General features: G+C 43.7%; 1 protein-coding gene across 2 annotated transcripts; it reads left to right on the top strand.

Moving 5' to 3' along the window:
* Nucleotides 1-1,899: 1,899 nt before the first annotated feature.
* On the top strand, nt 1,900-19,978 carry pcdh10b (protocadherin 10b). 2 transcript variants are annotated; one of them, XM_086132034.1, is made up of 5 exons: nt 1,900-5,125; nt 5,757-5,815; nt 6,035-6,141; nt 15,109-15,459; nt 18,124-19,978. In XM_086132034.1, exons 1-5 carry the CDS (start codon nt 2,609-2,611, stop codon nt 18,141-18,143), a joined length of 3,054 nt encoding a protein of 1,017 aa, XP_085988160.1. In that variant the 5' UTR covers nt 1,900-2,608; the 3' UTR covers nt 18,144-19,978. The 2 variants fall into 2 exon arrangements, with proteins under 2 accessions (XP_085988160.1, XP_085988170.1); XM_086132044.1 differs by having other exon boundaries at nt 1,902-5,125; nt 15,109-15,266; nt 18,124-19,976.
* Nucleotides 19,979-20,756: the final 778 nt, after the last annotated feature.

Raw genomic sequence — 20,756 nt, 5'->3', positions numbered from 1 at the left:
CCCCCCCCCGTCGCCCCCTTCTTCCGCAAGCTTGCCTAAACAGTGACGACTGACTGCACTACTGACCTGATGGGACTTGATATAGAAAATCTATTTTCAATGTTTCTCCTCCAGCGGGCTGTCTTGTGCGATTCTGATCGTCTGCAGAGTCAGACAGTGTGAATCATTCACATGTGATTGTCGGGGTGTCAATTTTACTCACTGCAGCCTCACAAACGCGAACGCGTGGACAACTGTGGAAACCCGGAAAGGACACCGGAGCGAAAGGGCGAAATTATTCGACCTTCCGCCGTGGTTATTTTACATGATGTAGTGTGTTTGCACTGCAGTAGGGGGAGCACTTGGTCCAGCTTGAGTCTGATATACAAAGTGCGCGAGCTGGCAGTTTATAGCTTCCGATGGTACTGTAAAGGGTTATTTTAAAAAGCTGTGTTTTGCCATAGATAGATAGACAGATAGATAGGAAAGTGCTCTTCCACCACAAAACCGTTTCTCTGTACAGTACTATACTTCGAACCAAACACAAAGCCTGAGGGAGCAGAGCCTTCTTCGTTGCTCCGCCTACCCTCTGAAACTCTCTTCCACAACAGACAAGTGCACTGAGTGCCCCATCATTTCAAGCACTCCTCAAAACGCACCTGTTCCGCTCTCCTTTCATCACCAAGCCATTGTTTCACTCTTCTACTTTTTTTATTCCTGTATCGAATTCGAATGTTTTACTCACTTTCCCCCCCGGGTGTTTTAATCTCTAATGTGTCTCTGAGAGCGTTTTAAAAGTGTTCCACCAAAATTATATTATTATTATTATTGCAAGAGATAATCAATTTTGGAATGCTTCGAGATCAAAAGTCATTGTATCTTTGTTCATGTCCATTGCATATTGGGACGGTAACATTGATTTTGTTTATCTATGTGTTCCATCATTCCAGTGGTCATGGTGCAATATGATGAAATCTAGTTTCAGTATCAGCTGCTGGAAGGGGTGTTTACAACAGAGATATTTCAGGGCCAAGTGTTGCACATTTGGAAATGAATAGCTGTCTGCTCGCCTCTGACACACAGTGAGCAGTAACTCAAAGAGTTCATCTGACAGAAAACGAAGACAGTTATTTCGTACTACATGCAGTACATCGCCAATCAGTCCTCTGTACCTCTGTTCATTGACAGATATATTTAGCTTGAAAGAGGGCTTTAATGGGGGCATTCTTTTTTTTTTTTCGCCCCAGAATTTGATTATGACAATGTGTTGCGCTTATACCTCAGCCTGCCATAGGTTTGACATGGATGGATTGCCTCATCAGATTCAATGGCATTCTAAATCATTAATGGTCCGAAGTATTATTATGATTATTATTATTATTTGGGCAGTCCGTGATCCAGTGGTTAGCACGTCAATCTCAAAGTGCAGAGGTCGTGGGTTCGATCCCGGCTGCGGCCTTCCTGTGTGGGGTTTGCATGTTCTCCCCGGGTCTGCGTGGGTTTTTTCCGGGTACTCTGGTTTCCTCCCACATTCCAAAAACATGCATGGCAGGCTGATTGAACACTCTAAATTGTCCCTAGGCGTGAGTGTGAGTGCGGATGGTTGTTTGTCTCCGTTGTCTCCGTGTGCCCTGCGATTAGCTGTCAACCGGTTCAGGGTGTCCCCTGCCAACTGCCGGAAGACAGCTGGGATAGCCCCCCCCCCCCCCCGCGACCCTTGTGAGGATAAAGCGGATTGGAACATGGAAGGATGGATGCAATATTATTATCATCGCCATCATAATCAACATGATTGTTTCTGCATGAAATGTCCAAGACAGATGTTAAAAAAATGTTACAAAATAGTTGACGTCGTTCTGGACCATATCCGTGACTTTTGGCCAATTCTTTTTATTCTTCGCGGATTTGAAGGCAGCGCCACAGTTGGATGTTGTTATACGCAGGAGAAGGACGAGGGCGGGGCTATCGTGGGAGATCAAAACAAACCAACAAATCAGGAGAGTTCTCTGCGTGATTTACAACCGCAGCGGCCAGGGGGGAGGCGCGATGGGTGCGTGCGTGTTTCCTTGTGCGTCAAGGGTGGGAGCGAATAGTTGAGTGAACAGCAGGACAGGGTGGATAGCAAAGAGAAGGCATTGAGGGAGCAGAGTGCCAAGAAGAAACATGGAGCCAAAATACTAAGAGGACAAATGAGCGACAGATCGCGCCGTTGAGGGAAATAACTCACTTTTACTGCTCTTCAGTGGATTATGATAATAATATATATATTTTTTTTAAACCCAGCCAATTTTCTGCCATCGCTCATCCACCACTGCGTGTTACTGGAATGCGCACTGTAACCGTTCCAGGACGCATTTGAAAAGCAACTAGGAAATATGAACTGCGTTCTATTTATTTATGTACAGTATTGATTTGGTCCCAATTTTAAAGACATTACTGGGAAGTGGAAAGATTTATCCGGGTGCCTTACACATTTCTAGAAAGTGTTGTAGATTTTACTCACCTTTTCCGCTTGACTGGTTAATGGAAAGTAACATTTTATCCACCTAAAGAGGCTACTAAGGTTTGCTGTATTTTCCTCAAGTGCACTTTTTTGTTTGTTTGTTGTTATTATTTTACCCCTACGGCGATGATTGCGCTTTTGATTGCCCTGTGCATCGCGGACGGGGCGCTCGCCCAAATCCGCTACTCAGTGCCGGAGGAGGCGGACCATGGCACCTTGGTGGGAAATATCGCCGAGGATTTGGGATTGGACCTTACCAAACTGGCATCGCGCCGTTTCCAAGTTGTGCCCAGCTCTCGGACACCTTACTTGGAAGTAAACGTGGAGAACGGCGTCCTGTTTGTGAACGAAAAAATCGACCGGGAGCGGATATGCAAGCAGAGCGCGAGCTGTCAGCTCAACATGGAAGTGTTTCTGGAGAACCCTTTGGAGCTTTTTCGAGTCGAGATAGAGGTGGTGGACATTAACGACAACCCACCCAGCTTCCCCGAAACGGACATAACGGTGGAAATCTCCGAAAGCGCAACTCCCGGTACGCGCTTCCCGCTGGAGAGCGCGTTCGATCGGGATGTGGGCACCAATTCTTTACGCACGTATGATATCACCTCAAACAACTACTTTTACCTGGACGTGCAGACCCAAACGGACGGCAACAAATTCGCCGAGCTGGTGCTGGAGAAGCCGCTGGACAGAGAGCAGCAGGCGGCTCACAGGTACGTGCTGACGGCGGTGGACGGCGGCCAGCCCCCCCGGACCGGCACCGCGCTGCTGGTGGTCAAAGTGCTGGACTCGAACGACAACGTGCCTGTATTTGAGCAGCCCGTTTACGCAGTAACGCTCTCGGAGAACGCGCCCGCGGGTACGCTGGTCATCCAATTGAACGCCACCGACACGGACGAGGGACTCAACGGCGAGATCGCCTATTCTTTTAGCAACCACATCTCCGGCCGCGTAAAAGACATTTTCAGCATAGACCAGCGAGCGGGTCGCATCGAGGTCCGCGGGGAAGTGGATTTTGAGGAGAGCAGCCTGTATCAGATTTTTGTCCAAGCCAAGGATAAGGGGCCGAACGCCGTGCCGGCGCATTGCAAGGTCCTCGTCACCGTCACGGACGCGAATGACAACGCACCCGAGATCACCTTCAGCACTGTTACGGAGTCGGTGAGTGAAAAGGCGGCCCCCGGCACCGTCATCGCTCTGCTGAGTGTGACAGACTTGGACGCTGAAGAGAATGGACAAATGAACGTGGAAATCCTTGGCGAGGTCCCCTTCAAATTGAAGTCATCATTTAGGAATTATTTCACCATTGTGACTGATGGGTCGTTGGACAGGGAGAAGGCAGACTCCTATTCGGTGACTGTGGTTGCAAGGGATAAAGGCTCCCCTTCTCTCGCCACCAGCAAGTCCATTCGAGTCCAAGTGTCAGATGAGAATGACAATGCCCCCACATTCACACAAGCCATATATGATGTATACGTGACGGAAAATAATGTGCCGGGGGCGTATATACATGCGGTGACCGCTCTGGATCCTGACGTCGGGCAGAATGCGCTCGTCGGCTATTCCATATTAGAGTGTGAGATCCAGGCCATGTCAGTCAAAACCTACGTGTCAATCAATGAGGAGACAGGGTACTTATATGCACTGAGGTCCTTTGACTATGAACAACTGAAGGATTTCACATTTGTTGTCCAGGCCAAAGACGCCGGCGCCACAGAGCTCTCCGCGAATGCCACCGTCAAAGTTATCATCGTGGACCAGAATGACAATGCCCCCCTAGTCTTAGCCCCCGTGGGGAAGAACGGCACAGCGAAGGAGCCTCTACCCCGCTCGGCTGAGCCTGGCTACTTGGTGACGCGCATTGTGGCGATGGATGCAGACGACGGAGAGAATGCCAGGCTGTCGTACAGCATCCGGAGGGGCAACGAGAATGGAATGTTCAGGATGGATTGGAGGACGGGTGAACTCCGGACAGCGAGGCGGGTGTCGGCTAAACGAGACCCTCATCAGTCGTACGACTTGCTGATTGAGGTGAGAGACCACGGTCAGCCTCCGCTGTCCTCCAGCGCCAGCGTCCTCGTGGCGCTGGTGGACAGTGTGGCCGAGGGCCGCGGCCCTGCGGACAGAGGAGGTGCTGCCAAAGCCAAAGAAAGTAGCCTGGACCTCACAGTCATCCTCATCATCGCCTTAGGCTCCGTCTCCTTTATATTCCTCCTGGTCATGATTGTGCTGGCCGTGCGTTGCCAAAAGGAAAAAAAGCTCAACATTTACACCTGCCTGACCAGCGACTGCTGCCTGAGCTGCAGCTCCTGTTGCTCACGACAAGGCCGCCGGGCCCATCAAAAAAAGCTGAGCAAGTCTGATATCATGTTGGTGCAAAGTGCTGTGAATGTCACGGGGGCAGGCGCAGCTCAAGTCCCTGTGGAGGAATCAGGGAGCTTTGGCTCGCACCATCCAAATCAGAACTATTGTTATCAGGTATGTCTGACTCCTGAGTCTGCCAAAACCGACCTCATGTTCCTAAAGCCGTGTAGTCCGTCTAGGAGCACAGACAGCGACCACAACCCATGTGGAGCCATAGTGACAGGGTATGCAGAACAGCAGCCTGACATCATATCCAATGGCAGTCTATTATCAAATGAGGTAAGAAACCCTCTCGTGGCCTTGGCGTGTTGCTCTCCTTCCCTCGCGAGACCCACGGCATGTTTACTGTAAAAACCTGATCCATTAATAGGATGTCCTCCTTCGAGCCTGTCTGCCTGACTTCATCCTACCCGTTGCCCATCATATTATGTCCCCTACGTTAAGCGCTTTCCTTCAATTCGGCCTCATGCAGCTGCTCTGCGGCGTCAATACATTCGTTGTCGTGTCGACTCCAAAATGTTCAAAGTGATTTTCGTTCAAGCATTACTCAGGGTGCGTTCACGCTGTTGTGAAAATGTAACTAAAAGGAGCACGGATGACACATTTTGATGTGTTGAACAGATACTCGCTCACTCGGACGTTTCCAGATTGAAGATTGACTTACACCGGCTCAACACATGTCTTAGCGTTTTTTTGTATGCCGCTTTATCCTGGCAAAAAGGAGGAAAAACTCTTTCGTCGTGTCGCACAACCACACTTTCCTCATTCGAGATGATTTACGTGTATCGTGGCTGCATGTAGTTCATAGCATGAGCTCACCGTGTTGCTTTTAAGTCTTTTTTCCCCATTGCTTTTCAGTTAATGCTATTTTGGAAGGATACACATAATCTTTACCTTTTTTTTTTTTCAGAACAAACACCAGCGAGCAGAGCTAAGCTACATGGTGGAGAGGCCAAGACGTGTAAATAGGTAAATGTAGAGAAAAAACAGCCTTTTTTCTGTTGCTCACTGTATAACATGCAGCTTTAATGAACTGCTTATCTACGCTCTTCCATCGCTGATAACTCTGATTACTGCAGTGGCACTCTGCGTGATGAGATGGGATCAGATAGATTGTCCCTGTGCTGTTTAGACACATTATGTTAATGGGAAAACCACAAAGTGAATTAACCCTCTGTCTGGTTCCAGCTCGGCATTCCAAGAGGCAGATCTGGTCAGCTCTAAAGACAGCGGCCATGGAGACAGCGAGCAGGGAGATAGTGACCACGATGCCATGAATCGAGGCCTTTCCTCTGGTAGGAAAAGATTTACTCTTCTCTGATTTTGTTTGGTAGAAAGATTCACCGACATCTTTTGTAAAACAGAGATTTCGCTGCTTTCTCATGGACCGCAGTTGACATTTTATTGATGAGCACGTGGCTTCCATTCATAGCGGATCCAGGGGCATATTCTGTTCCAGGCCGCTTCTAATCAGAGAGAAAGGCGGTAATCGTGGCCACCATCATGTGGCACTTCTCACTCCATCCAACAATCCTTCTTTGTTTGAAGGGTTCCCCGCATTTAGACATTTGCAATTGCTGCAGTGGCTCATGATTTTTATTTTATTTATTTATTTTTTTACATTCTCAACGAAAAGAAATCAAGGAGAACATTGAAAATAGTGGAGCTTGATTACACACGTGTAACTTAGGACATCCTTTGCATGTTTGCGATCAACGTGGGAAATGGAGTGCGATGTCAGGTGGTTATGAATTATTCGTATCTGTTCTTTTTTTTTCTCACAATTCTGCAAATGAATGTTCATGGCGAGGTGAGTGAAAGGGGCAAAGAAGAGCGCAATTCATTTTGGTGCTCATGAACATAATGAAGCACGTGAAGGATTTTTTACCCCCTTAGATAGGACGCTTAAAAGAAAGATTTTGATCGATTTCTCAGTGAATGACACGTACTGTGCATTCTAATGACAACATTCAAACATTTGGCATATAAGACACTGCAGTATTTTTTCCAATCCAGTTAAAGTTGTTTTTTTTTTTTTTTTTTTTTTTTAGGTCGGCGCCACCATTTTTTAATCTTTATTTTATTTATTTATTTCCCCCCCTAAAGGCATGTTGACTTAATGTTGGTGTTTGTAAATACGCAGCAAAGTTAATGATGAGCCTGCTCCCTGTGAGCTCAATCACTCGGTGCTGGAGACTACTCCACTGGATGTGACGTGCCTTTTAATGAGGCTGCGTCAAATGCACCGAGTAGTGAGCCCTTGCAAACAAATCAGTTGCTTCAGTCGTTCATTAAGTTAGTAATGTGGTCATGGTAGCTTTACCCTCCAAATGCACTCAGTGGGTAGTTTCCACAAATACACTCTGACACAGTGGCTGTCTTTTTTTTTTTTTAATGTTTCTAAAGGAAACCATTTGGGCTTCGTTTTTGGGTTCGCTTATGAATATTGCTACTGAGACAATTAAATTCCTTTCATGGGATGAATAAAATATCTATCTTGCTGTCTAGCTAGCCAGCTAGCTAGCCATCCATCTGTCCATCCATCAATCCATCCGTCCAATTTTTACAAAAGGCCGAACAGAGTCATGAATGGCGTTGGGATGCTTTATTTGGCGCCAGGCTTTCTTTGATTGTGCGCCCCATGCGGATGGAGGCTCTCACCATTTCTGGAATGCTCCATGTCATTGCTGTGCCAAAGTGCAGCTTTCTTGCCACTTACACCATCAGCCCAGGATGCCAAAAATGCTTTACATACACTTCAGCGTCAGAAAGCGCTGCCAAGACTGCGTTAGCTATCAGTTCACCGATCAGACTCTCTCTCTCTCTGTCTCTCTCTCTTTCTGTGCGTTTTAAACCAATGCCATTTATATTTAATTTAATCCGCAGCAGCTGCTCTGCTGCTTGTAGCTGGACGTGTCCTGTTTTCCCGTGTCTTCGCATTTTGAATGCCAGCACCTTCTGTTGTACAAACAAGGAGCTCACCACTACATATTTGTAAACATGTCCATCAAAACAAGAACAGGAATTAATAGACTACGTTTGGCAGGCTTTTGCAAATGATCTCTGATCAAACATGATGAGTCTAAACAGAGAATCTCTTCACTCTCTGCTAGTTTTGATACCATCAAAAAGTCTTCAGTTGAAGAATAATTTGGTCTTTCTTTCAGCTGTAAACATTACGTGCCTAATAGGAAATGATTAGTTATCGTTATCAAAATAAGTACCAACCAGTCATCACACAAAAGCCACGTATTGTATTCAATGTTTTTTAATGTAATCATTTATTAAAAAATAGTTGTACAAAAGTGTCACTATGTTATTGTGAATGTGAAAAGCAGAAGCCAGAATAATTCGCAACATCTTTGACTCAGTGCGGGCATCATGTGCTGCACTGAGTCTTTGATAAATGTCTAACTATGTGTGCTGTGCAAAAAATAGGTTACAATTTGCACATTTTCCGTGCATCTCCAAGAAACATTTGGGCTGCATTGCAGCGTTAAGCATTACATTTTTACACTTTGGTCAGAATGTCTTTTACCCAGGTTTGTCATATGCACTGGACTACTCCACGAGCTCCAACGTAGACATTGTTGGTGTGGGAAATTCGATACTATTACTTTGAAGTCAGTTTAGTGGCTTTGAACAGATTTTTTACTGTACTATAAATCTCTGTTTGATTATGAAAATTGATAGCCCTGCAGTTTCTCTGAATTTAAAAAAAGTCCACACCATGTTTTCTTTAATATCTTGTTCATTTTTACATGTCATGCCACTAAAAGGGGGATCAAGTGACAAACAGACATGAGAAAATATGGAATGCAATGTCATTGCGGTTTATATAAGAACTTTGAATGATTTTGGTTATTATCCAGAAAACCTTTGGATAAGGTCTCATCTTATCTTAAAGTCCACGATTATGAGCTGTTTTTCGTTTTTATTTTCATTGATAAATCAGTCCACAAAAATGGACCTTTAGTTGTGCCAGGCATTTCAAATGAACAGGAAACTGAAGAAACGAGTGGGCTCTCAATTCTTTCCATGGCTGTGTGTGTGTGTGTGTGTGGAATAATTGCAAAAAATGACACGTAGTGAAATACATTTTTTGACGATTGTCTTTCCTTGTTTCCATTTCTTTTTTTTTAAAGGAGAACTCAAGCCAAACATTTTCTTGATTTTTTTTGGGCTGAACCTAAATTGCACAAAACCAATATTAATGCTAGTGGAGGCAAATATAACCTATTACTGGAAACAACATTTGAGATATTATTCTAATTTGACATTTGTTGTATTGAACAGCAACAGTCACCTACACTTTTTCTCCACGCACAATTCATTTAGTTTTATTTTATCCGACACACACCGAAGGAGTCACATATCATCCATGTACACAAAAGATTTGTTTTCATCTGGTGTGTATGACAATTTTTCTTAACTGTTTGTGTACGCATAAAAATAAGTCAAGATACTTCTGCGCTTTATATGACATTAGAAACAAACACATGATCTGCCAGTTTGCTGGAGCGAGGCCAAATTACAAACAAATCACAAATGTGTGAACGTACATGATGAAAACTCGATGCAGATATATCAGGAGGTTGAGAAGGCTGCTTTGTGAGCTTGAAGTCAGCTTTGCCTACAGCGCTGAACAAATATTCGAGCCCACGACTCAGGTCAAACAATATGTCGAAGCATTTTACCTAAAGTTAGATTGTAACATTAAGTATAATAGTTATTGTTGATCATTCAATGAACAAAATACAAAGCAATGCAGTAACAATGATTATTGTTTTTAAATTGATGTCAAGATGATAGTAATTTGCTTGCATTCCCAATAAGAAGCTGTTTTAAGAGGTCGGAAGGTTTACTTTAATTGATTTCCGACTTTTCACAGAGGTTCAGTGGAACGTCTCAAATTTGGATAGTAAATTTCGTTTGAAAATTGTTATTCTGTGTTCAAAATAGTAAATGCCGAACCTCACAGAAATAGAATAGTTCTGTTTAACCCTTTTCGGGACAGCGGCTACTACATCTTATCATGTGATCAGGTTACAGGTTATCATTATTGGTGCATGACAGGGTCAAAGCGCTCAACTAAATGTCTTCTAACCCAGAGATGTGTTCCTCGAGCCGGTCCTTGGCCTTGGAGTCAAGTCCTTGGTCCTTGGCCTCGGATTGCCGGTCTTCGGACACAATGAGGGATTAGAGCCTCGAATCCCTTGTGCAAGGACCGCAAAAATCACAAAGGAATCAAATAAATTCCATCCAAGAAAACCCATATTGATGGATTAACTCTGGCGCTTTAAGAGGGGCGGGTCTGCAACTGACTGGTGACAGTTAGCGCAACCTATAAAGAGCGGCATCACCGTTAGTTTCAATCACGGTTTGTTCCGTTCGCGATCAGCAGTTTAAATAGCGTGTAAGGCCTTCCTGTAACAGTGGTGTCTTTTATTTACTTATTTTTGCACAGTCGTCACGTTTGTGCGGTGGCACTAGAATGTTTGTTTGAACCAAGTAATTTGCGTTACAGCTGGAGTCAATAATGTCGGCACTTCACTTCCGGGTTTGGCCGTTGGGATTTGGAGTCCTTTTGCTCGATTCCAGTAATGTTTGCTGAATGCTTTCTCATGTTTGGAATAATGAATATTGATAATACATAGTTTAAAATCATGGTTGATTTAATTTTTTATTATTATTGTGAAGTTGAAGGTACTAATTAATGTAGTATTAGTGGTAGTGGTAATAATAGTAGTACTCAGAGAATGTTTAGAGATTCAGCCATCTCGTTAACTCTGCGTCCCGCGTCCTAGACGCATAATTTTGCCACGGGACGCATAGTTCCAAACAATGTGCGTTTTTGGGACGCAAGGAAATTTCTCAGTCAAAACAAACAAAAAAACTACGGCAAGCCTGAGGATTTCACAGGAACAATCGTTACCGGTAGCATGTTGTTTCCGTGGCGTCATTTTCACGGTACCGAAAAATTGTTGAACCATAAAAGTCACCGCACACGAGTTGACTGTGTGATCAACGCGGTTTCACTGCGCCTGTATGTGTGTTTGTGATGTGGTGTGTGAGTGTGTTTCTTCTAATTTACTTTTGTTTTGTTTTGTTTTCAGTGTTGGGGGGGGGGGGGGTGCAATAGATGACGTTATGTGCGCATGCGGGTTGCTATTTTAGTCCGCAAACTGAGGAATCGCGCGGATGAAAGTTTGAGATGGCGGCGAAAAAAAAACTCACCAAGGTCTACTAATTAAGATATTTAAGAAATGGGAATGCTAGTCAGATTTTTCGTATGAATTGTCCAAAGGGCGTATCACTAAACTCACCTGTGAAGTATGCACAGAACGCGAGAGCCAGATACGACGCGAGGCACGACTCATGATGACGTGTGTTAAATTCTTTTGTCAAATTGATCGTAGATTACACATGCATCGTCTTGGGAAGAGGATGTCAAGCCACATCAATACTTACCTGTATTAATGATTACCAGTCAATTAATCTTTGCAGTGTGAGATTGGAAAAAATACTCTGATGATGCCATATGAGTACAACATATTTTGATCCATTTATTTTTTGGAATAAACCTGGAGTACACAGCTGCTGATGTAATGTTCATCGTTAATGCATCGTTTTCAAACATTGACCCTTGAAACATTATACTTTTGAGTTTCGGAATTCTTGATTATAAATATCAGTCAAAATAGAAAAATGGGTTCCCATGATGAACGTTTACAAATCATGAAGACCTGCCAAGTGGTATGATAGCATTGTTTTATACATGTCCTCGGCTAGGCCTCAGTTTCAAAATCAGTCCTTGGCCTTGGCCTCGGAGTCAAGTCCTTGGCCTTGGCCTTGGACACAACACTGTTCTAACCAGACAGCATGATGCAATTGTAACTTGCAACAACTCCTGCTATTTATTTATTTGTAATTACCTTCAAAAATAAAATGAAAATCAGCATGCAAAAAAGCCAGAAGCTACGTATCCATCCATCCATCCTCATGGGGGTCACGGGCATGCTGCAGTCTACTCTAAAAATTGGAATTGTGTGTGAGTATTTATAATTTGAAGCTGATTTTATCAAATGTGTCCAGCATATGGGTGTGAATAGTACTGACATTGATCTCCTGAGTTAAGGGTCAACGAAGTACGCTGTGCAATTAAAGTTCTCCTCATGAACCATTGGAACCCACAGTACTGTTGGAGGGGACAATGATGTCCGTCTTTGGAGAGCCAACTTTCAATTTTGGCATCAAATTTCCAGTCCTGCCATCATACACATCCAGCAGCTAGATCGTTAAAGCATAACAACGTCAATGATGAAATTCAATCAAGGCACTTATTTTACTTTTTACAACCGCCCAAACTATCCTCCCGAACTTAACTCCCATCCTTCTCTCTCTCTCTCTCTCTCTGCCAAGGCGAATTCCTCTTTAGCGCTGCAGCCCACGCTATCACTGTGGTAGCAGCTCACTGATCAGTAATTCATTTTTGCGACCTCTGCACACCAATTACCAAATGAAGGTTATTATCGGGGCTTTGCTTTTGCCCCACAATGGGAACCATGCGGAACGCTAACATGGAAGAAATGAGGCTCAGCACGCCCCCTTTCTACTGCCTTTGCATGAGTCGTACCGTGTGGGAAACATGTCAAAACAATACATACTCATTCCCTGCAGAATCACCAGATAGATGCTATTGTTGGCAGCCAGTGCTTCGTAGCTGTCTGCCCCCGAGAAAATAGTTGCACAAATATTTAATTCTGAGATAAAAATAGTTGCGGAACTATTTAATTCTGAGTTAAGGGCATCACCCAAAACTTTTCTTCATTTTTCAAGCACTGCAGCAATAATGGTTTCATCCTCCTGATTCGTTCCTAGCTGTCTGGTGTGCCTTTTTCAATTCCACCAAAATGTCAAAAAAATATCAAGGCTTTATCTAGCTCTGTGTGTGTCTGTGGGGAGGGGTGCGAGTGTGTGTGTGTGTGTGTGTGCGTGTGTGTCTGCGCACCCATGCTCATGTTACTGTGTACCCTTCTTTAAGTGAGTATAAATGAGACAGAGCCTGCTCCCATTTGAGTTTAATGCGCTATCTATTTTAGTAATGGAGTTTGGTATGCGGCGATGGTTCTAAAAAGAATACGGTACGTTGCTGCCTGTGTTACCGTTACTGCATAGCTCTCTCTCTCTGCAGTTCATATATATATATATATATATATGTATATACTGTATATGTATATATATCTGTGTGTGTGTGTGTGTGTGTGTGTATCAAGCAACATGGTGAGTTGTTTCCTCCCTGTGTAAGGCACTACATTAAAATGTAATGTGAAGTTGTATTTATGGCATGTTGGTTAATATTTAATAAGAAACCCTTCTTGTTAGGAGCCTGGGCACTTTTCCAAGCTGTTAGTGACGGCAAGCCAAATTAATCCGCTTTGTAACAAAGCAAATTCCCCCTTTGCTGACCGCCACTGACACACATAAGACAAAACACACGCACACACACACACACACACACACACACACGCTTACTGGGATGGCAGCGGTTTTAGCCTAATCAGACCGTGTTCAGGGGGGATTAGCTGCAGATAGCTTGAACTGTACAGTTCAGATTTTTACTATAAACAGGGACTCAGACACAAATACAAACCAAGCGGATTTAGGTTTCAGGAAAAAAAAACTGCATACACAGGTTCATATGCAGTCATGAAAACAATTTTGTATCTACTTCTATTAAATGCAATGGAACTCAGAGTGTTTTGAACTCACAGTCAACCTTCCATTCAAGACAATTGCGCGAAAAATATAATAGTGAGTGATTTGCTTTGTCTGGGCTGGTCATTAAGTTGTTGTTTTTGCTTATGCGCACGCGCACGCACACACACGCACAGACAAAATTCAGACTAGGGGACCACATCCGCCCTGCCCCGCAGACACTGACTAGTCCTCACAGTGCCCATGAAGTCAAAGTCAAATGTAAAATGTTGTGCTTTTATTCGGAGAGGTCTGCTCTTTATGTGCACGTGTGGACTCCAGTACAAGCAACGTAGCGAGCAAGAGCTATGACTTGTGCCTGATGTGTTTCCAATTTAGCATCTTTTTTGCTGTATTTTGCAACTGCTCTGACCGCTCAAGCAACAACTTGCCAAAAACAGACAGAGCAGAAATGACAACAGTGGTCTAAATGCGAGCAACCTTCTCATTTTCTGCACAGTGCAAGGGAAAAGGACCAAGAAGATTTGGCCTGCTAATTCTCGACAAAAAAACGACAGTTTCAAAAACCGTGTGAATTGAGTGCATTAAAAGTCATTACCGTATCATTGTCAAATATATACCTGCTTCACTATGGGGCGGCACGGTGCTCCACTGGTCACAGTGCAGAGGTACCGGGTTCGATTCCAGCTCTGGCCTTCCTGTGTGGAGTTTGCATGTTCTCCCCGGACCTGCGTGGGTTTTCTCCGGGTACTCCGGTTTCTTCCCAAATTCCAAAAACATGCTTGGCAGGCTGATTGAACACTGAAAATTGTTATGTTACAACAAAATTTGAAGTTACCATCTTAGCTTGGCCCTCGGCAAGCGTTACGGCCTTTCATGTGGCTCCTTTGAAAAATGATTTGCCCGCTTCGGTGTATGCTGTGTGTTGCATGGGCGTGTATGTTTGTGTGCATTGAATTGTTTTGGGCATACATATTTCATTCACATTTATTGTAAATGCCAATAGAATAAAATATACCGGTACATACAACTATTTATTTTAGTTGTCATTCCTCAATTTTGTACTCTTGCAATACTTTGATGTCTCTTTCATCATCAGAGTCACGTTCTAGACGCATCCACAATTGGTACTTAAAAGCATCCAAGCCTTGCTCCACCGCACGAGTATGAGCGTTTGGGCTATTCGATTGCTGTCACTGCTGTTTCCACCCGCTTGTTTCCCTGTCGGGGTTTATGTTATTGTTATAATCTATTAAAAAGGAGGAAATACTCAGTTGAACCTCGTTATTTGAACAACTGTCGAGTGCACACAGTGTGCACGCAGCTCTTTTTCAAATTAATGTGTGGGTGTTGTCTCTGAAGGTTTCACATTTATTGTGCGGGTGGCTTTGATCACAATGATGGGGAAATCGAAAGCCCTCGTGTGAAGAATCAAAGAGCACCGTCTGGAAAAGTACCAGCTCTACGACGTTTAATTCCTCGTTCACACTCCTTCTAACCCAAGACCTAAAATTGCCCTGTTTTTCTTGCCATTCCTTCTACAGGCGCTGATCTGTTCTCTAACTGCACAGAGGAGTGCAAGGCTCTAGGCCACTCGGATCGCTGCTGGATGCCGAGCTTCTTGCCCGCAGATGGGCGTCAGGGCCCAGATTACCGCAGCAATCTCCATGTGCCGGGTATGGACTCAGTTCCGGACACAGAGGTACTTCAAAGAGCTGAGCAAATAGCCGATAAGTCATTCTTCACCTTTGGCAAGGGGAGCCCAACCAGTCACCATTACAAATATGTCCACCATCACCTTCTCCACAACCACTGCCATCACGGCACTCTAGAGAGGAAAGAGTTGGAAGAATTTCTGCCTACCTCCAAATCACCTTATACCTCAGCGTATAGAAGTGAGTATCCTAGTTTTCTGTGGCACGAGTGTCTGCCCTACATTCTCTGATTTGGCCACCCAATTAGGAGAAAGGAGAATCATTCAAATTCAATTTTCTCCCTGAATTGGCTGGTGGAAAGAAGCGTGAAATTAATTTCAGATTTGACCCGTGTTCTGGCTTCTTGTCAAAGTGTTTAACTAACTCTTCCCTCTTCCTAAAAGCATCTCCCGCTGTAATGATGTCGTCCTCCCTCACCTTTCCAACACATCCTACATACATTATAGACTGATAGGCTGCGACAGTCTTTTTAAAACTAAATCGACCGCCGTCTCGTATGGCAAAATGGCTGCCGACGTTCACTCTTTCAGCAAGACATACAAGAAAAATTGCTGCTTAAAAAAGTGTTGAAGAATCTCATTGTCATTCAGCGGTCGTCTCTGGAGCTGGGGGAGGGGGGGGGGGTTGTGATTTTAAAAAAACATCTGAAGCTGATTGAGGGGAGGGAACAAAAAAAGGTTGGGCAAATGGCACATTTCCTATGGAATTGCTGTTTCGAAACTGTCATTCAAAGGCCACAAAGAGATACAGCCTCAATCACTGCAATTTGGTGATAATGCTTAATTATAATTTCGTCAAGCAGCGACTGAAGAGCCTCCCTCCCTCCACCCCCCCCCCCCCCCACCCCCTTCATCAGTAGACACAGCTAGCTGGAATTATCAAACTGTCAGCACCCCACCGCTTTCTCAGCGCTATCGTTTAAAACCACAGCATGCTGTTAAGAACAGCAGGGAAAATGTTTTCTTCTTTTCCTTTTAATTAATGCTGCAGCCGCGATCCATACCTTCCCTACCATTTTTCAATTCATTGATCAAACATTCGTCATAAAATAAATAAATAAATCACTTACTTTTTTTTTCAACCGTGTGATGGCTGCTGGTGATAAGCGCACACAGTGAACCGTTATCTATTCACAGTTCACTTATGACCTAGTCCTGTTTTTTTTTTCCTGTGGCATCGATCCTCAGCCGTTCATGGAAAAAGACACCTCTTTACTTATTTTTGTGCTCTCTCTATGACGTCCTATGATGTCACAAGATGATACAAAAGTCCTGGCTAATCAATGAATCGTAATAAGTGTCACTGATGCATTGTTACAGAGATACATCTCAACCTAGGGGGTGCTATGTGTAGCCTGGGTTGGTTGTGGAATTATGGAGAATCTTTGCGGCATGTTTTCGAAATCGAATCATCTGTAAACCATTTGGTTTAAGAGTAACGTCGGAACTTTAATGCTATAGCTACGAGTACGTTATGGGGTGGGGGGGGGGGTGGTGTCCTTTTTTGTTTTTTTTTTGCTATTTGTGGCAAAGCGTAGTCGCTACCTCTCATGAATAAGGACGGTTTATTGTATTTGGCTTGCCATAAACTGGGGGTAACTGCAAGCTGGTTACGATCCAAGTTATGATCTGGTTTTATGAATGCTTTTGCGTCGTAACATGACCTGAACTAAAGATGGATGAAAACTATGCTGTGATTCCAGTGGAAATCATGTGCAATTTATCCACACCATCTGTTGCACTAATATGAAATCTGCAACTAATTATTAACATTATTAACATTTTAAAAGCCCCCGCCCCCACCCAATACAATTGTTAGAACAACACTTACTGAATACTTGAATGTGAAACAATGATGAGATTAAGAGGCTAGATTAAAATGCCATTTGCTGAAAATAAAATGATCACATTGGCAAACAGCAACAAGCTATAAGGAACGAACAGAAAATACGATAGCAAGACAGAGAGATTAGTGCAAACATTGTCCGGGTAATCTACATCCGGATAATCAGATGTAGATTTCTCCTTTTCCAATTGTTGACATGTCCGTTTTATGCATGCTGCCTTTATCGCCACATTTCCCACTAACACTGCTACTCACTACCCTCTCAAACTAGATCACGGAAGCCCTTATGCAAATGAGTGCGGTGGTGGCAGAGTGGGTGGTTGGCGTGGTTAAAAGGCAACAGCAGTCGTTGCTGAAGTGGGGAGGAGGCAGGCGGAGGGAGGCAACAAGAGTAGTGGAGGAAGGGATAGAACGATGAGAACAAGAGAATGAATCCCTCTAATCTGATCAAGTCAGTGATACGCAGACTCGTTTGCCCCGGGAGATGCAGGCCTGGGCCTGGTTTTGGGTAAAGCTGAGGGTCGGATGATAGCCAGAGCTCGCAGATTGCCGCTATGAAAACTCAGACAACATGGAGTGGAGGGGGTGGAAGAATGAAAGGGGGCGGGACAGAAAGACTTGTTCAACTTTGTTTGAGTCCGACCGCATTCTTTTCTTGACGCCCTCAATAAATTGGCCGTGCAAAAGTCACCAGACGGCACCCCCCCTTGCTGACGCTATTCACATCACGTGGTTGCCCACTTATTATCCATGAACCATTTCACAAGAATTGAAATAGCCCAGCTGAGGATCGTGGAATGTGAGACATCCTCTCACTCATTGTTGCATGTGGCTCGTGTGATGAGGCCATAACTAAGTCATTTTTTTCTTTCCTTTTTGTATTCCCCTCGTCTTCCTCAAACAAACTTAAATGCCACACGCCACCTCCGCACCCCCACCCCGCACTCGCACAACAGCACAAAGCTAACCAGAACTTGTGTTTTTCTTTGCTTCTTCCAGAGAGGGAAAGGGTTTACTAGTTCTTTTCGTATCGACATTCCGGAGACTGCATGAATTTGCACAATGATCCCCCAACAATCAAGATGATCCCGTCCCAGAAAAAAACACACCCACACATACCCACAGAATGAGGATGGGTGACTAAATGACCTGCGTCCCCTTCGTCCACTGGAATTTATTGGAGAAAAGGCTTCAGGGGGCCCCACCCTCTGGTTACGAAGACGCGGAGGAGGGGAGATGGCGTGGAACGAAAGGCTGCAGGCAGGTAGACGAATGGCCTTACCGGGAGCACCTCGTTGTCTCAGCAGGACTGAGAATTTGAAACTAAACAAAGGATGGACTGATGGCTCTGGCAGAGGGTCGCCCATTCAACTTTGATCTATTTCTTTCCCGTTTTTGTGTGAGCCTGTTTACAGCACTAACGTAGATCTTGGAGGAAACTCAAAGCAGACATTAGCTGAAGGACAGCCACCACTGAGCCCTTTAGGCGATCGTATTCAGTCGCCAAACTGTACAGGAGGTTCCGTGTGCATTTCTAAATACGATGCCATTCTTTCCAAATTTACTGTTTTTGTGACAAGGCGTCTTTGTTCCAATCTGCTTCAACGTTGTCGACAAATGTTGGAGACAATTCTTTCTTTTTCTTATTGTTATTACTTTTTGTATTTCTTTGGGTTGGTTTTTCACCGGCCGAGTTGAAGCAAGGACCCTAAATAAGGATAAGTGACTTAGAAAATGGATGTATGTTTTTCACCACCACTTTTGTGGGCTTTGACAGTGTTCTTGAAGCATCGAGTAGTTTCTGTCACAAGTGACAAGTGTTTACTGTACTCTTTTAATAACATTCAAGCTCAATATAAAACTATATATATATATATAAATCTGTATTTACTTGTTATGGAGGCGTGTTATCTGTTTCCTGGGTTGCCAATTCAGCTTTGATTGTTTTGTTTCAATTTTTTTTTTTTTGAAGTGCCCCTGCTGAAGGCGTGTACATCTCAGAGAGCGACTGAATGGCCTTAGCAAATGTAAAACTTCTTTGACATGTTTTTAGGTATGATTAAAAAAATGTGTATTAAAAAAAAGAGGTCATAGTTTAAAATTCGTGGTAAATCTGTGTCATTGTAATCCACAATTGAATAGTGATTTTTTTAAAGTAACAGAGGAAGGATGCTCAATGTTTTCTACACAATGCAGTTGGATCCATGAACCACACTTCTCTTTTTACTACACGTCACAACCACAAGAACACCGATATGCCAACAATAAACTGAAAAATGATCAAAGAAAGGTCTTATGTAGTTTTTACTTGTCCGTGTTCATTGTTCAGAGTCAAGACCAAAATGTCCCATAATTTCACTCATTCCTCAATTATGAAAGCTCCTGCATTATGAAACAATTAATATGCAGTTTCTCATGTTTTTTTTCCTAATGTGTGTGTACACCCAAGATATGGGAAAAAATCCAAAGCTTTAGATTCTATACCTTAATTTTGTATGATATGCAATAGACCAAATAATTTTAAAAAGCATAGAACCACAATCTTATGAGTGCACAAGGCCCAATGTGGATAATTTTCACCCAGATCCAAGTTGCCATCCCTGCGTAATGTCACAAGATAGGTATCAGGTGCTCCCTCGACACTCTGGAGGAGGTGGGCAACAGGAGGATGCTAACTAAGCTAAAAGCTATGATGGACGGTCCCTCCCACCCCCTCCAGCCCGCCCTGACAGCACTAGGTAGCTCCTTCAGCCAGAGACTGTTACACCCGCGCTGCAAGAAGGAGAGATACCGCCTCTCGTTCCTACCGACTGCTGTCAGGCTGCTGAATAAAAAGAATAATAATAATAATAATTAAATGATGTGGAAAACAATTGTAAATAGCACTGCGACTTATCCATTTTGTATTTGTATTGCACTTCATTGAACGGTGTTTGTTTTTTTCTTCTTTCTACCCACAATCTTGCTGCTGTAGACTGTAAATTTCCCCAGTGTGGGACAAATAAAGGATATCTTAAATCTTAATCTTATCAGATTGCGTTTGGATTTTTTTTTCCTGTCAACTATGATGCATTCAAATTGCGACAGGCGGAAGTAAATAAAAGTATATGTATTTTTTTTCCAGGCCTAAACAATTAGTAAACTAAAGTTTGTGCACATTGTTGCCCTTATTTCAAGCAGAAAGACAATCATTGTCGATGACGAGTGATTTTCAGACGCTTAATCTGACTTCAAAATGAACGTTGGCGATTATTACACAAAACATATGATAATAAGCGTGACCTCAATACCTTCCGTCTGTTCCATTCCAAATCAAGAAAGAAAATCTGCTTTAGTGCCCTGCGCTGTCTCCTCTGTCATGTTGACACACTCCATAATCCTCTCATTCCTTTTTACAACAGTTGTGTGGATTTAGGGGCTCTTGTGTTTTTATCTGTCTCAAATGGTTGTTTGCCCTCCTAGATTATAGCATTAACAGATAGCGGTGAATTTAGCGTGGGTGCGATATCGCAAAGAAGCTCTAAGTCAAGGCTCAGCAACATGCTACCCAAGGGCACCAGGCATCCTCCCCAAGGACCACACGAGTAGCCTGTTCTTAAAATACCTCACCGGTGATGCGACATTGTGATGAA

The sequence above is a fragment of the Hippocampus guttulatus genome, chromosome 2, assembly GCF_054856545.1.
Source record: "Hippocampus guttulatus isolate MCC_2025c chromosome 2, RoL_Hgut_1.0, whole genome shotgun sequence".
NCBI classification, from domain to species: domain Eukaryota; kingdom Metazoa; phylum Chordata; class Actinopteri; order Syngnathiformes; family Syngnathidae; genus Hippocampus; species Hippocampus guttulatus.
Note: the sequence above shows the minus strand (reverse complement) of the source record. Positions and strands in the feature narration are given on the sequence as shown.

Bases quoted from the DNA above. Each gene is read 5' to 3' on its own strand.
- pcdh10b (XM_086132034.1), top strand. From the start codon at position 2,609: ATGATTGCGCTTTTGATTGCCCTGTGCATCGCGGACGGGGCGCTCGCC. The intron at 6,142-15,108 runs GTAGGAAAAGAT...TTCCTTCTACAG, and splicing joins GAATCGAGGCCTTTCCTCTG to GCGCTGATCTGTTCTCTAAC. The intron at 15,460-18,123 runs GTGAGTATCCTA...TGCTTCTTCCAG, and splicing joins TTATACCTCAGCGTATAGAA to AGAGGGAAAGGGTTTACTAG.